At 33.8% G+C, this 13,571-nt stretch overlaps 1 protein-coding gene across 1 annotated transcript; it reads left to right on the top strand.

Annotated features, from left to right (window-relative positions):
- Nucleotides 1-4,495: 4,495 nt before the first annotated feature.
- LOC111211127 (glutathione S-transferase T3-like) lies at nucleotides 4,496-5,248 on the top strand. Its single transcript, XM_022712026.1, has 2 exons — nucleotides 4,496-4,912; nucleotides 5,009-5,248. The coding sequence occupies exons 1-2, from the start codon at nucleotides 4,496-4,498 to the stop codon at nucleotides 5,246-5,248; spliced, it is 657 nt and encodes a 218-aa protein (XP_022567747.1).
- The last annotated feature ends 8,323 nt before the right edge of the window (nucleotides 5,249-13,571 follow it).

Genomic DNA, 13,571 nt, shown 5'->3' with positions numbered 1-13,571 from the left:
ATATATTAATATTATTTATTTATTAATTTTAAGGATCCAAATCTGGATCCGGATATCCGCCGGATATTACAATTTTTAGAAAGATATCCGCCATCCGGATATCCAAGAACCCCGGATCCGGATAAAGATAGTAAAATTATGGATCCGCTGGATAAGGATCCAGATCAGGATACTTTAAAGTTGTCCGGATACCCGATCCGTCTCAGGCCTATGCTTACCAATATAATTTACCATGTTTATTTATGATCTTATTACTTGTACTGATATATAAGTTTACCAGCTACGATTTTTAGTATAATACTAACCTTTTGTTCAGCTATTATATAACCAGTTACGAACATGATACTGTAGCAGCTAGTGCTAATTTAATTTATTTTATCTTTTACGATATTCTCATTCCGTTTGTCACTTACAAGTTTGACTGTAGTTATACCTTTTACACATTTTTTTTGTGCTAAAACACATTTTACAAAATTGTTTCAAAAATAGTTTTGTTATTTGGTGGATATATTATTCTGACTGAGAAGTTAACTTGATCATACTATTATATATATTCAGCTATGGTAAAATACATTTTTCATGTGTAGAACCAACCACACCTGGAGTCGGATCCATTAACGAAGTGTCATAAATATATCGGTTTTGTTAATGTATATGATTGTTATTGTCACTCATAGATACTGTTGCTTTTAAAGGTTCTCTTCGGTCATGTTTTTATTTATTTTTAAGATTCATTCAAATTTTGAGGCACTTGTCGTTAGCTGTGGCTCATAATGATAATGCACAATTTCATACTATACTAAAATAGTATATATGTTTGACCCATGTGCTTGATTGTTTCGCAAGCGACAAATTAAATAGTTTTAAAACAGTTGTTAAAAATGGTTATATAATCAACTTCTTCTTTTTAACTCGAGGTTGAAATTACTCTTTTTGGTTACAATGATTACCTTATTTTATTTCGTAGTGTCTAGTGATGAAACCATGATTCTTTGTTCTATTCTTTCAAATTCTATAGAAAATTACGCGCTATATAAATATTTTATATGTTTCAACAATAAAGTATTTTATGCAAATTAATTAATGTGTGCATGTGTATGTGTAACATGACGACAATAGCCTAAACCAAAGAGAAACTGAAACTGTTTAAATCATCGCTGTTGCTTCTTCACCATTCCAAGTTCGACTAAATGCGCGTAATATTCACCATCTTTGTTAAAAATAGAGTACGAATATTCCTTTTAAGATTTAACCTGACATGCAATATAAACATGTCCTAACCAAGTACGTTCATTCATTTATGTATGTGTATATATGTAGAACGCTTACAAATTCAATTCAATTACATTATCATATTCATAAATACAGACTTAACATTTTACATAAAACAATTTACAATCTATGACGAACGTTTTTTATTAAATAATGCAATACACAATCTAACACGCCCGAAACGTAGAGAAATAGTTCAACTTTTTTTTGAAACAGAATTCAATTTTGCAGCATGTTGCATTATGCACTAGCTTACCTACGGAATCTACGTAAACTGCATATTACATATATAAGCACTAAACATGGTAAGAAACACAACGAATCAACGATTAACTTGTATATTATTTAATTTAAAATACCATTGAATTCAAAGCATATCCACTTAAAATATGATGTTAGTATTGAGTAAAACAAAATAAGGTATTTATGAGATTGAAACATTCTCTTTAATCATATTAAATGACAATCAAAACAAAATCATAGAAGACTGTAAAGGAAGATATATAAGTTAACGAATCAGTCTATGTTACAGTTATACCATCATGTTGATATTTTTGAAGTTCCAATTATAAATCATATTTCATGTAAATGTGTCAAATTGTATTTGATATTAACAAATTTTAATCGTTTTGCCTGGAAAAAAAATCATGTCGCGAGTTGCTACAAAGAAAAAAGAAGTGTCCCCACTAGTTTCGCATTTTAGTACAAACTCAAATTATACACAGTAATATTCCTTGAGATAAATAAACCATTTGGAAGCCGAAATAAATCCAAATTTAAATATGGAAAAGGTCAAAATGTCACACTCTTGCTTTGTTTTTTTGTTTTAAATATTATCTTTTGCTTTTTATTTGTCAAATATATATATTGTGTTGTTGATGTTGCTGGTCTTGATGGGATATTAATATTCCTCCACTTTGTCCCCTCCTAACTCCCCACCCAAATTTAACATTTTCTTCTCCTATCTATTGTCCATTTTACTTACCTCTTGATATAACATATAGTTTTAGTGTACCATTTATGAATAATCATATACATACGATATAAGAGCAGCATTAAAGTTGGTTGTTACGGAGGTGCTTAGGTGATTTTTGGTTAAAAAAAAAAGAAAATGCAGTCATTAACCAAACATCGACGCTCACGAAGTAGCGGTGCTACCCAACACGTGTCACTCTCTCAGCACTCCGCGTTTCTTTCTCTCTCTCGCGAAACACAAGTTGGGTGTGTTTCTTTCTCGACGACTCTGCCATCTTCTCTCTAGGCGAAACCGATCTCTCTGTCGACTCCACCATGATGGCTGAGTGATCAATCGGCGCTGATGTCTCCTCGTGTCTCTCGATCTCCCCGGCGGCTCCGTGATCAATCGACGATTTTAGGCCTGGGCGTTCGGGTCTTCGGGTCGGGTTCGGGCCGGTTCCTTTCGAGTCCGTGTATTTTCGGGTCCTAAATATTTAGACCTAATAGGTACTTAGAAATTTTCGGTTCGGGTTCGGGTCGGTTCTTCTCGGGTCCGGGTCGGTTCAGATCTATAATTAAAATACCCATAAAATACCCGTATTTTTTCGGGTCCATATCGGGTCCGGGTCGGGTTCGGGTATTTAGGATCTGAAAAGGACATGATATACCCAATTCCATCAACTTTAGTTGAATATTTGTCATATATATCTAAAACTTTACAAAACAACTTAAATGAAACTATTAATAATTAAAATAAAACATTTTAAAACTCTAAATTTTACATTTAAAGCTTTATATTACTTTAAAAATGTTAAAAAATAATAAAAAATGTTGTTAACAAAATATATTTCAACTAAATCATAAAATAATATATATAAAATAGAACATAAAACTTCATAGTTTTAGATATACATGTTTTTAAGTCGGGTACAAATCGGTTCTTATCGGGTCAGGTCTATTCGGGTCGGTTCTTTTTGGGTCCGGGTCTATTCGGGTCGATTCCTTTTCGGTTCCGGTTCTTTCGGGTAAAAAAAATTTAGACTCAAAAGGTACTTGTAAATTTTCGGTCCGGTTCCGGGTCGGGTATTTTTGGGTCGGTTCCGGTTCGGTTCTTCGGGTCCAGGTTAAAATGCCCAAGCCTAGACGATTTAATCGTGTTCGTGTCTCTCAGTCTCCTTGATGCCTCCTCGACAACTCCGCGACGATGATCTCTCCTGGTCTCTGTCGATCTCCTCGACGCCTCCTCGACGATATCTACGATGATCTCTCCTCGTCTCTCTCTCTCTCTCTCCTCGATGAAATCTACGATGATCTCTCCTCGTCTCTCTCTCTCTCTCCTCGACGAATCCGCGATGAATCTCCTCTACGAAATCAAAAAGAAAGGTAAAGAGACAGACGGATATGTCTCTGTCTTTGTTTCTGTCTCTGTCTAATGATATGTCTCTGTCTTTGTTTCTTCAGATGGACGGACCAAGAGACGAAGGTTAGTCAAACGAGACAACTACAATGAAGCGTATGTGATTCAGGTAAAACTTCAACATGATTTGATTCAACGTTTGATAAAAAAGACTTGGTTTATATTGTAATTGAGTTGAGATAGTATGAACTGAATGGTTTCTTGTCCTGATTGTTTAAGAGTTCTCAATTGATCGGATCTCATGATTTTGTTTTGTTTATCACTTGTTTCATGAATGGTTTCTTGTCCTAATTGTTTAAGAGTTCTCAATTGAATCGGGTCTCGTGATTTGTTATGTTTATCACTTGTTTCATGAATGGTTCTTGTCTTAATTGTTTAAAAGTTCTATTATATTGAAATAGCTTTTGTCTGAATTGAATCTAGTGTCCTGAATTTGATTTGTTTTTGTTTGTTTATCTCTCTAGCTCAGTTTCTCATTGTTGTTTTTTTTTTGCTTGGTTGTCTGTGTCTTGAGCTCCATCGGTGAAGCAAACAGGAAGGAGCGTCTGCAACCAGAGGAGTGTATTCCCTTGCGCAAAACAGGTAAATGTTTAAAACTTTTAATGCCATTGAAAGCTTTATGGTTAGGTAGTTAATGTGTTGGGTGTGTTTGCATTGATGTTGTTAGTTAGGTAATTAAAAACTTTGCTTTAGTTTTAATTGTCTAAATTTGTGGTTAATTATGGTTGTGAAACGGTAATAAATGGGAGTTAGATATATGTCAACTCGAAAACTCTTTTAAAACTCCTTCTTTCTCATCCATCTCAAACAAATTCCTATATGTTTTTTCTCTAATCTCTAACCTCGGAAATGGAATTTAATCCTTTTACTGAGCCTTCAAACTTTGTTGACCTGCTTAGCAGTCAACAGAATGTTGTCTTTGGTAATGTACCCGAGTCACAGCTTCCCTTCTTTGCTAGTCAAGCCACGCACGGTTTGAACATTGGTGAAGAGACTCAAGGCAGCCGTAAGGAGAGGAGGACGTGGTCTCCAACTGACGATGTTGTGCTCATAGATGCAGTAGTAGGGAATGAACAGAGGTCTATTGCATTCTGGAAAAGAATTGCTGCGTACTACAACGCTAGTCCTAAACTTGTTGGGTGTGAAAAGCGAGAGGCAGCTAACTGTAAGAATCGTTGGCAGAAGATAAATGACCTTGTTTGCAAGTTTTGTGGAGCTTTTGAAGATGCGGCCAGAGAGAGAACCAGTGAGCAAAATGAAGCTGATGTTCTCAAACTGGCCCACAAAATCTTCTTCACCAAGTATAACAAAAAATTCATGCTTGAGCATGCTTGGAAAGAGTTGCGCAATGACCAAAAGTAGAGTGAGTTGTCTACGGCTAAAGCTGAGGGAAGCTCTAAAAAGAGGAAGAGTGTGGACGTTTCTCACTCTGCAAGCTCTAAAGCAATTGATGTAGACTCTGGTGATGAAGCAACAACTCGTCCCCCTAGAGTTAAGGCAGTAAATGGTCGTTCTAAGAAGCCAATTGGTGATGCAAAGGACTACGAAGAGTTTCAGAGAATGTGGAGTCTGAAGAAGGAGGATTTGACTATAAAGAAATAGATGTCTAAGATCAAGCTTCTGGAGACTCTCATTGGTAAAGAAGGACCACTTGCGGATTATAAAGAAACTTTGAAGAAGAAACTGATTAATGAATTAGGGTATAATTAAAATCAGTATCTGTTTTTCGTATTTTCTGTTGCTTGTGTTGCTTAAGTTTTGGTTTTAATAATGTATGCCTCTGTTTCTATTTAATGAGTAAAATGTTCTCTTAGTGGTTTTAATCATGTATGCATCTGTTTCTATTTTAATCATATAGCAATGTTTCTGTATTGACCTTGTGTCCTACTGCAGGTGAACGAGTGAAGGTTTCACGTGAAGCTATACAGAGTGGAAGGATCACGAATTAAAAGAGGACTTGTCTAGTCTTGTAGTCACTGACAGTAACGAGTGGAGGAGACTTCTTGTGTAGTCTTGTGAAGTCACGGACCTGCAAAAGTGAAATGTCTAGTGTTTAAGGCATGTGCAGTGTCTTGTTTGTATGCATATGTTTATTTCTTTTGTAACTCACTTGTATAAATTAGACACGCTTCTTTCAAACACAAGACCATCTCCTCTCTTCTCATTGTTATACAAACACAAGACCGTCTCCTCTCATTGTTATAACAAACTCCTCAGCATCTCATTGTTTCTTCACGAGTTCTCACCATACCATCTCCTCTCTCATTCTCACCAAACCATCTCCTCTCTTGTCACCAAACCATCTTTCGCCAAACCCCAAACCAAACCAAGATCACATTATCTCATTCTCACCAAACCAAAATCACTAATCATATGGCTTCTTCTTCTTCTCCAAACCTTTTAGATGAAGCTTTTGATGATAGATTTGATGAAATATTTGATCAACGTTTTGATCAAGCCTTCGAAAAACTTCTCATTCCTGGTGATCAAGATGTACGAAGTAGCAGAAGAAAAAAATGACTCTATATCGAAAGAAATCGTGAAGAAGGCAATGAACGTTTATGGAATGATTATTTCAGTGAAATGCCAATGTATCCTAAAAATTATTTCCGACGACGTTTCGAATGAACAAGCCATTGTTCATGCAGATTGTTGATCGACTCTCGAACGAAGTTGACTTTTTTCGCCAAAAGAGAGATGGTCTTGGAAGGCTTGGTCTCTCAGCACTCCAAAAGTGTACAGCAGCTATCCGTGTCTTGGCATATGGTACTGCGGCGGATGCGGTCGACGAATACCTCCGGCTCGGTGAAACGATAACTCGGTCATGTGTGGAGAATTTTGTGGAGGGAATAATTTATTTTTTCGGAGATGAATACCTACGAAGACCAACACCGGCTGATCTTCGACGTCTACTTGATATTGGAGAATATCGTGGATTTCTCGGGATGATAGGAAGCATCGATTGTATGCATTGGGAGTGGAAGAATTGTCCCACCGCTTGGAAAGGACAATATTCTCGTGGTTCGGGCAAACCAACAATCGTATTAGAGGCGGTTGCTTCATATGATCTCTGGATATGGCATGCGTTTTTCGGACCTCCAGGTACCTTAAATGATATCAATGTTCTTGATCGCTCACCTGTTTTTGATGACATAATAAAGGGTCAAGCTCCGCAAGTTACCTTCTCTGTTAATGGAAGAGAGTATCGTATGGCTTACTATCTCACCGATGGTATTTATCCGAAATGGGCAACTTTTATCCAATCTATTCCAATACCACAAGGACCGAAAGCGGTTTATTTGCTCAACATCAAGAAGCTGTCCGAAAAGATGTCGAGCGTGCTTTTGGAGTCTTGCAAGCTCGCTTTGCCATCGTTAAAAATCCAGCACTTTTTTGGGATAAAGTCAAAATTGGTAAGATTATGAGGGCATGTATCATACTCCATAATATGATAGTAGAAGACGAACGAGATAGATACACTCAATTTGATGTTTACGAGTTCCAACAAGGAGAAGACAATGGAAGTTCACATGTCGATCTCACGTATTCTACAGATATCCCTACAAATATTGCCAATATGACGGGTGTTCGAATTAGAATTCGTGATCGACAAATGCATGAACAACTGAAAGGTGATTTGGTTGAACATGTATGGCGTAAATTTGGAGGTGATGAAGACAACCAATGAGCTCACATGTTTTTTCAAATTAATCTCGTTTATTGTACTAATTTTTATTTTAATATTTTTTTAAATCTATGTTTAAAATGTTATCTCTTAATATGTTTTATGTAATAAATAAATTTTATCTAAAAAACAATATTTAATATTTTATTTTCTTAAGCACCCCATAATAAGAACCTTTGCATTAGAGGATCAAAATATATAAGTTTCTTAATGAAATGCTTAAATCCTACTTAATAATAAAAAAGTGATTAAGCACCCCAAATCTAAGCCTCACTCAAATCTTAATACGTTCTTTATTATTTTGTTGAAAGCATCGCTTATATAAGATAATACCCTAAATCGTATTTCTTATATATCATTTGTCTCGCAAAAAAAAAAAAAAAATATATATATATATATATATATCTAAAGTGTGTCTATACAAATGATTAAACTGATTAATGACTAAGGTCTTAAGCTAGAATTATCTTTTCCCTTTTTGGGTCAAACGCTGTAGTTGCTTTTTCTTGTATATATTATTCAGCTAGAGAATTCTCATCTTAATGGCTGATTTTTCTTTTCACTAGTAATAAAGTTAAACACATAGAAACAATAAACCAAATGTTTTAGATGAGAAAAAATCTAAATATTCGAACAATTAAATAAATTTGAATCCATGTTCTGACGTTTAGTAGATTTTAAGCTAATAAAATATGTATTTACTGTAGAACCATTCTTTCTGCTGTGGTCTGTGGCTATTAATTTTGGTTATCAAATTTTTTATTGAATAACATCTTTGAAAATTAAAAAAGCATATATAGTCTTCAAAAGGTTAAAACACTGAATAAAAGGATGAAACTACCGGGTACATATACTAAGACTCCGAATTGTAATATGCGGGACAGCTGCCGAACAACTGCGGTGTTGTTCGAATAACAACAAAAATATATAAATATATATGTATATGTAGAAATTTTTGTTACTATTAACAGCGGTACGGTGCGATGCGGTCCTTGGACGTTGAGCCTTTTCTCAAAAAGAAAAAGACTATTGGGTATTGATGCAATGTACTACTAACATAAATAGCGTAGAATAGACGGAAGGAGCAACATAATTTTTTTTTATTAACCCTATCGATTACCTAGTCGATTACAAGGTAGAATAGTTCGAAAACGTATCATGCATGATCTGAATTTAGAATAGTTTCCGACTGATGCCAAGATAAACTTGTACGTAAAAATAAGATAATTATGTAATTTGATCGATAAAACTAACCCGGATATTTTGAAATATTTCAACCAGTCAACCAGATACATGCGTGATAGCATTCAGTGTAGACAAAGTTATTTAATGGTGATATCTATATATATACACATTTATGGTCATTGTGCTATATATACCGCAGCAAACACAGTCATAATTCAAATAAAGACAAATATCCCATAGTGAAAACGTTTGAATCAAAATTAATAAAAATTTAAACTGCATATAAAAGCACTTGAAAACATCAAAACCGATTCTAATTTTAAGAAATTTAGCAAAAAAAAAAAAGCAGATACATGTTAGAAACACAGATATGTGTATAGATATATAATAATAAATATGTGTTAAAAATATTTGTAGCAGCCTAAATTCAATATATAATAATAAATATGTGTTAAATACTTTGTAATCGTCTATATTGATTTTGTGATTATAATTGTCTTATTCATAATAATATTTTGGCCACGATAAAAGAACTAAAAACAAAAAAAAATTCACATTATGTTTCATTTTCAAACTAATAATTGTTTTTAATTAAATATTTAAAACACCAAAGTACTCATATGTTTTCGTTCATAATTGTTATCCTCTGAATGTTTTCCTGTTTTTCTTTTTTTTTTTGAATCGTTGTGGACAACATTTTCTACCGATTTAAGAAGCTTCTTATTCCAGTTGTAATTTTGAAGAGGAAACAAAGTTTTCGTGTGATCCAACTCCAAAATAACTAGTAGCAGTGCTAAGTTTTGGAACGTAAAAGTTGAAGTGTTTACAAGCTCATAGAGTATGTAGTTGAAGTATATATTAGTATCATGTACACCTATACAGAATGTAATATGTTATATGTACATAGTGTGATTATACAAGAGAGACTATACACCTAATATTTTAGGTTAAGATTAGGTGTGTATACAGTGTATTTGTGATGAGATTGTTGCCTTCTTTACAGAGGTGATGAGAGCCCATTGCTTGCAGGAGAAAGAGAATAATGTGAGAAATGGGACATGCTTCGATAAACCCAAATATTCTGGGCCAATAAAAGATCCAATCATATGGGCCCACTTTGTCTCTATAATGGGCCCCATCAGTACTTTTAGAGGTAGCTGTCGAATGTGGAGACCTGACCTAACTGGGACCCAATCATCAGATCCCTTCATTATTCTTTTTGTCGTTCGACTAAATTCCTTAATTAACGAAAATGAATAATTGTCAATTTTTCACATCACATCTTCAAATCTTGATAATGTCTCTGTGCCCTCTCCTCCTTTGCGTCTGCATTGTTTTAAAAACGTAACTTTTTGTGTTTGAGTTTACACATACGAAATAATCAAAAGGCTCTTTTCTCGTTTGTATTTAGGCCTACGTGAAATGATTTTGCGTCTGTGACCACAATGCGTTATAAAATTATAACTGTTCAAAACCCCATCTAGGAGAAACAAAGGTTTGGTCCTCTCCTCCTCGATTGGCATTGATAACGACAACTCGAAGAGTATTTAGTAAGGCTAAGCTAATTAATGTAGTTCACTGAAGGCTGATATGTTGTTACCAGTTTACCATTTTTATATAAACGTCCGTGGCACGATTTTCATGATTTTTCTTGTTTTCTCCTCAACTTTTGTTTTTTTTATCTTTACCAAAGTCAAACTAAGTTTTTGGAACATATGAATTTTCAATATCTTAACGTCTATAATAAACAACTATGATTGACATTGCAATGATAAAACTTTATAAGACAATTTGACCAGTACACCACCATAAGCTAGTGAGCAGATAACTAGGACAAGGAAAAAGAAATTAATGCAGAACAATAATTATTAAGATAGTTTAAACTATGTAATTATATATAAATCTATGGAGTTGAAAGTCTTGAACGCTTTGTAGACTTTGAGTCTTTGACCAAAAGTAAGCATTGGCTAGAGGCAAAGAAAAGCAAGACATACATTTCATAAGTTTTAGTTTCGTATGGTAGGTGGATCGAACTTAAAATGTTGTGAAATCCCAAACCCTTCCCTTTATCACTTGACCACAAGCTCCCGGTCTGCATTTCATAAGTTGTTTAGTACGAGAAGTATATATCAATACACATGATTACAGAAGTATCCCTCAAAATATACTTGACCCTTACAGATTACAAAAGGTGGAAACTTTCTCTTTCATTTATATATGTGTGTAGTTTATGTTTAAAAGGGAATTAAAACCTTCCACTTTTCTTAACAAAAGAAGAAAAAAGCCTTCCACTTGTTAATGGAGGGGGATGTGGCTAGATTTGATGTATCAGCTACTTTAGTCTTTAGCGTAATTAGAGCACTAATCAGTATTATTTTACAAAACTAATCGCTCTGACAGATTGCTGACATAAGCGTTACTCCAGAACTGAACATGAGTTTTAGGGTTTCCTTCATGCCTTGATGAGGCTTGTTATATTTGTTATATTTAACTAAATGCATTTGTTATATTTAAAATTATATACGTTACCTGTAAAAGCCGTCGGTAAAGCTAATCGAATTTAGTTGTTGCTTGTTTGTCATTCCATGTGAAGCTTGATACATAATTTCGTTCTAATATTTGAAAATTGAGATTGAACAGTTGTATTATGAGCACATCAGCAGTGTTTTTGTTATTTGTGATTTCGTATTTTTGTTGGTATTCATTTTTGTAACTATTTTTTTTTGTTGGTATTCATGTTTGTAACTACTTTTTTTTGTTGGAATTCATATGTATATTAATTTGTAAATATGCTAGATGAATAGTTCGAGACTATGTGGTCAAGTGGTAAAGGGAATGATTTGGGATGGCACCACATTTTAAATTCGATCTACATGCTCTGTGAAACCAAATCATATTGGTCTGAACACCTATACGAATATGAGTCTCTGTTTACGGCCTATTTACATATCTGGAGAAATTATTTATCCATAAACTGTACATTTATTTGAGAATTAGTCTAGACTCTCTGGTAGGTTCGTGATACCCCATATTAATCAAAAATATATATATGCTAGACGAATAGCCTGTAGCATATTTTAAAATATTTATCTTAAACAGGATCATTTGAAATAATAAGAAAAATTTATATGATTTGAATGGTGATCAATATGCATAATTGTATAATCTTAGCTAAAACATGTAAAACAGTTTTGAAGGCTAGTTTTTTTTTTAAACATGTAAAATAGTGGTTTATAGTGTGTTATGTCAACGTACTTGGTAATATCAAAGTTATACAAAATTTTTTTGACAAAAAAAAAAGAAAAGAAGAAGAAAGACATCCGCCAAATGTAGTTGTCGAAGTTAGAGTTTCGTTTTCTAGATTACATGCTGATGGTAGTCGGTGTCGGACCAACCTTTTATATTGTCTCAATCAAAATTTAAAACTATGCTCTCGTACATGTTTTATCAAAATCACAAAACAGTATTAAAAATAACTTAAATTTTTATTAAAAAAATTAAATTTCATAATATGTTCATAAAAAACATTGATATAAAAACACTTATTGCTGATGGAAGGGATGAGTTGAAATAATTGAAGACCTAATTTATGAATTTAAATCTGGGCAAAATAAAAGTGTTGCAAGACTGCAAGGTGACACAAAATAACAAATTGGAAGTTTGGAACAAAAGGAAAAATTGTTATGTTTCTATTTTAGAATTAGGGTTTTAATTATTATCTAAAATATAAATTTACTAATATATTTAAGGGTTTTTTTTTTTGATGACCATGGTATCTGAATGCTCCGAGGGGATCCGACTAGCACCTAAAGACCGTCTGGGTAAATCTGAGCCACTAAGGGCCTGCCGGAGCCCGCCGAAGGCATCCACGGGAGCTGGGTATCCTCATGTAATAAGCCCAGTGGCCACACGCAGTTGGAAGTGTCCGTATTAGGCCCAAAAGTCCCTCAAGAGCAACATCCGATTTAAGGGGTTTTTGCCAAAATTAACCCACAACTTGATTTTAATCCCAAACCTATACCCAAACTTGAATCAAATGCAAAACTAACCTAAAAGCCTAGTGAAATTACAGCTCAACCCCTTGTGACCAAACAAAAAAACAGAAGCCATTTTTACGAATATAGCCCTAGTAATCGTCTGAGTCGTCTGAGATGTTGGAAATCGTCTGGACGACTGAAGTGTAAGTCGTTTGGTACCAGTTTATTTTAAAAATAATTTATAAATCTTATAAAAAAAATATTTTGATGCGTGAAAAATAAAAATCAAGCAATTATAAACAGTTTTAAGTGATATAAATTAAGATATGATAAAATTGATTTGTTTTGAAGATAGATGAGTGGAAGTAGTGAATCATGAAATACTTTGGTTTAGGAGTTTGGCAAACATATGTTGTAGTATTGTATGTATTGTTAGGGTTAGATTTTGGAAAACTAAAATGGTTTTTTAAAAAATTAGTTTTCACCTATATTTGTTTATTTCTGTGTATAGTAAACACTTTTCAAGTTTGATTTGGTTTTATGAAGTGTTTAATTAGATAATTAAGTTTATGGGTTATGTTAAGGGTGTGGACGACTTATATTTCAGTCGTCTGTTGAATAATTTACCCGGACGATGTATATTTCAGTCGTCCACATCGTACCGAACCTTTAATTTTACCAATGTACGTTTTAACCTAGCCGGATCATTTTACTCGGACGACTTACATTTCAGTCGTCTGGTGAAGAAATTAAAACAGACGACTTACATGTAAGTCGTCCAAAAATTCCCGCCTAATTTTAAAAAAAAAAAATATTTTCCCGCTTAAATAATTTAAACCAGACGACTTACTTGTAAGTCGTCTGGAAAGTCTTCTATTTTAGTTTTCCGCTATAAATATTTAATTTCCCACTAAAAATATTAAACTCTTCTGGACGACTTACATGTAAGTCATCTGTTTTAATTTCTCCAACAGACGACTGAAATGTAAGTCGTCTAGGAAGTCGTCTGAGTCAAAAATATTTAACCTAATTGGATTTTTTTGTCTCCCTATATAAAGAAAAATTTACACATTCTCTC

Source organism: Brassica napus, chromosome C9 (assembly GCF_020379485.1).
Source record: "Brassica napus cultivar Da-Ae chromosome C9, Da-Ae, whole genome shotgun sequence".
Lineage (NCBI taxonomy): Eukaryota > Viridiplantae > Streptophyta > Magnoliopsida > Brassicales > Brassicaceae > Brassica > Brassica napus.
This window is presented reverse-complemented; position numbering and strand designations above follow the sequence as displayed.

Bases quoted from the DNA above. Each gene is read 5' to 3' on its own strand.
- LOC111211127 (XM_022712026.1), top strand. From the start codon at position 4,496: ATGGAATTTAATCCTTTTACTGAGCCTTCAAACTTTGTTGACCTGCTT. The intron at 4,913-5,008 runs GTTCTCAAACTG...GACCAAAAGTAG, and splicing joins GTGAGCAAAATGAAGCTGAT to AGTGAGTTGTCTACGGCTAA.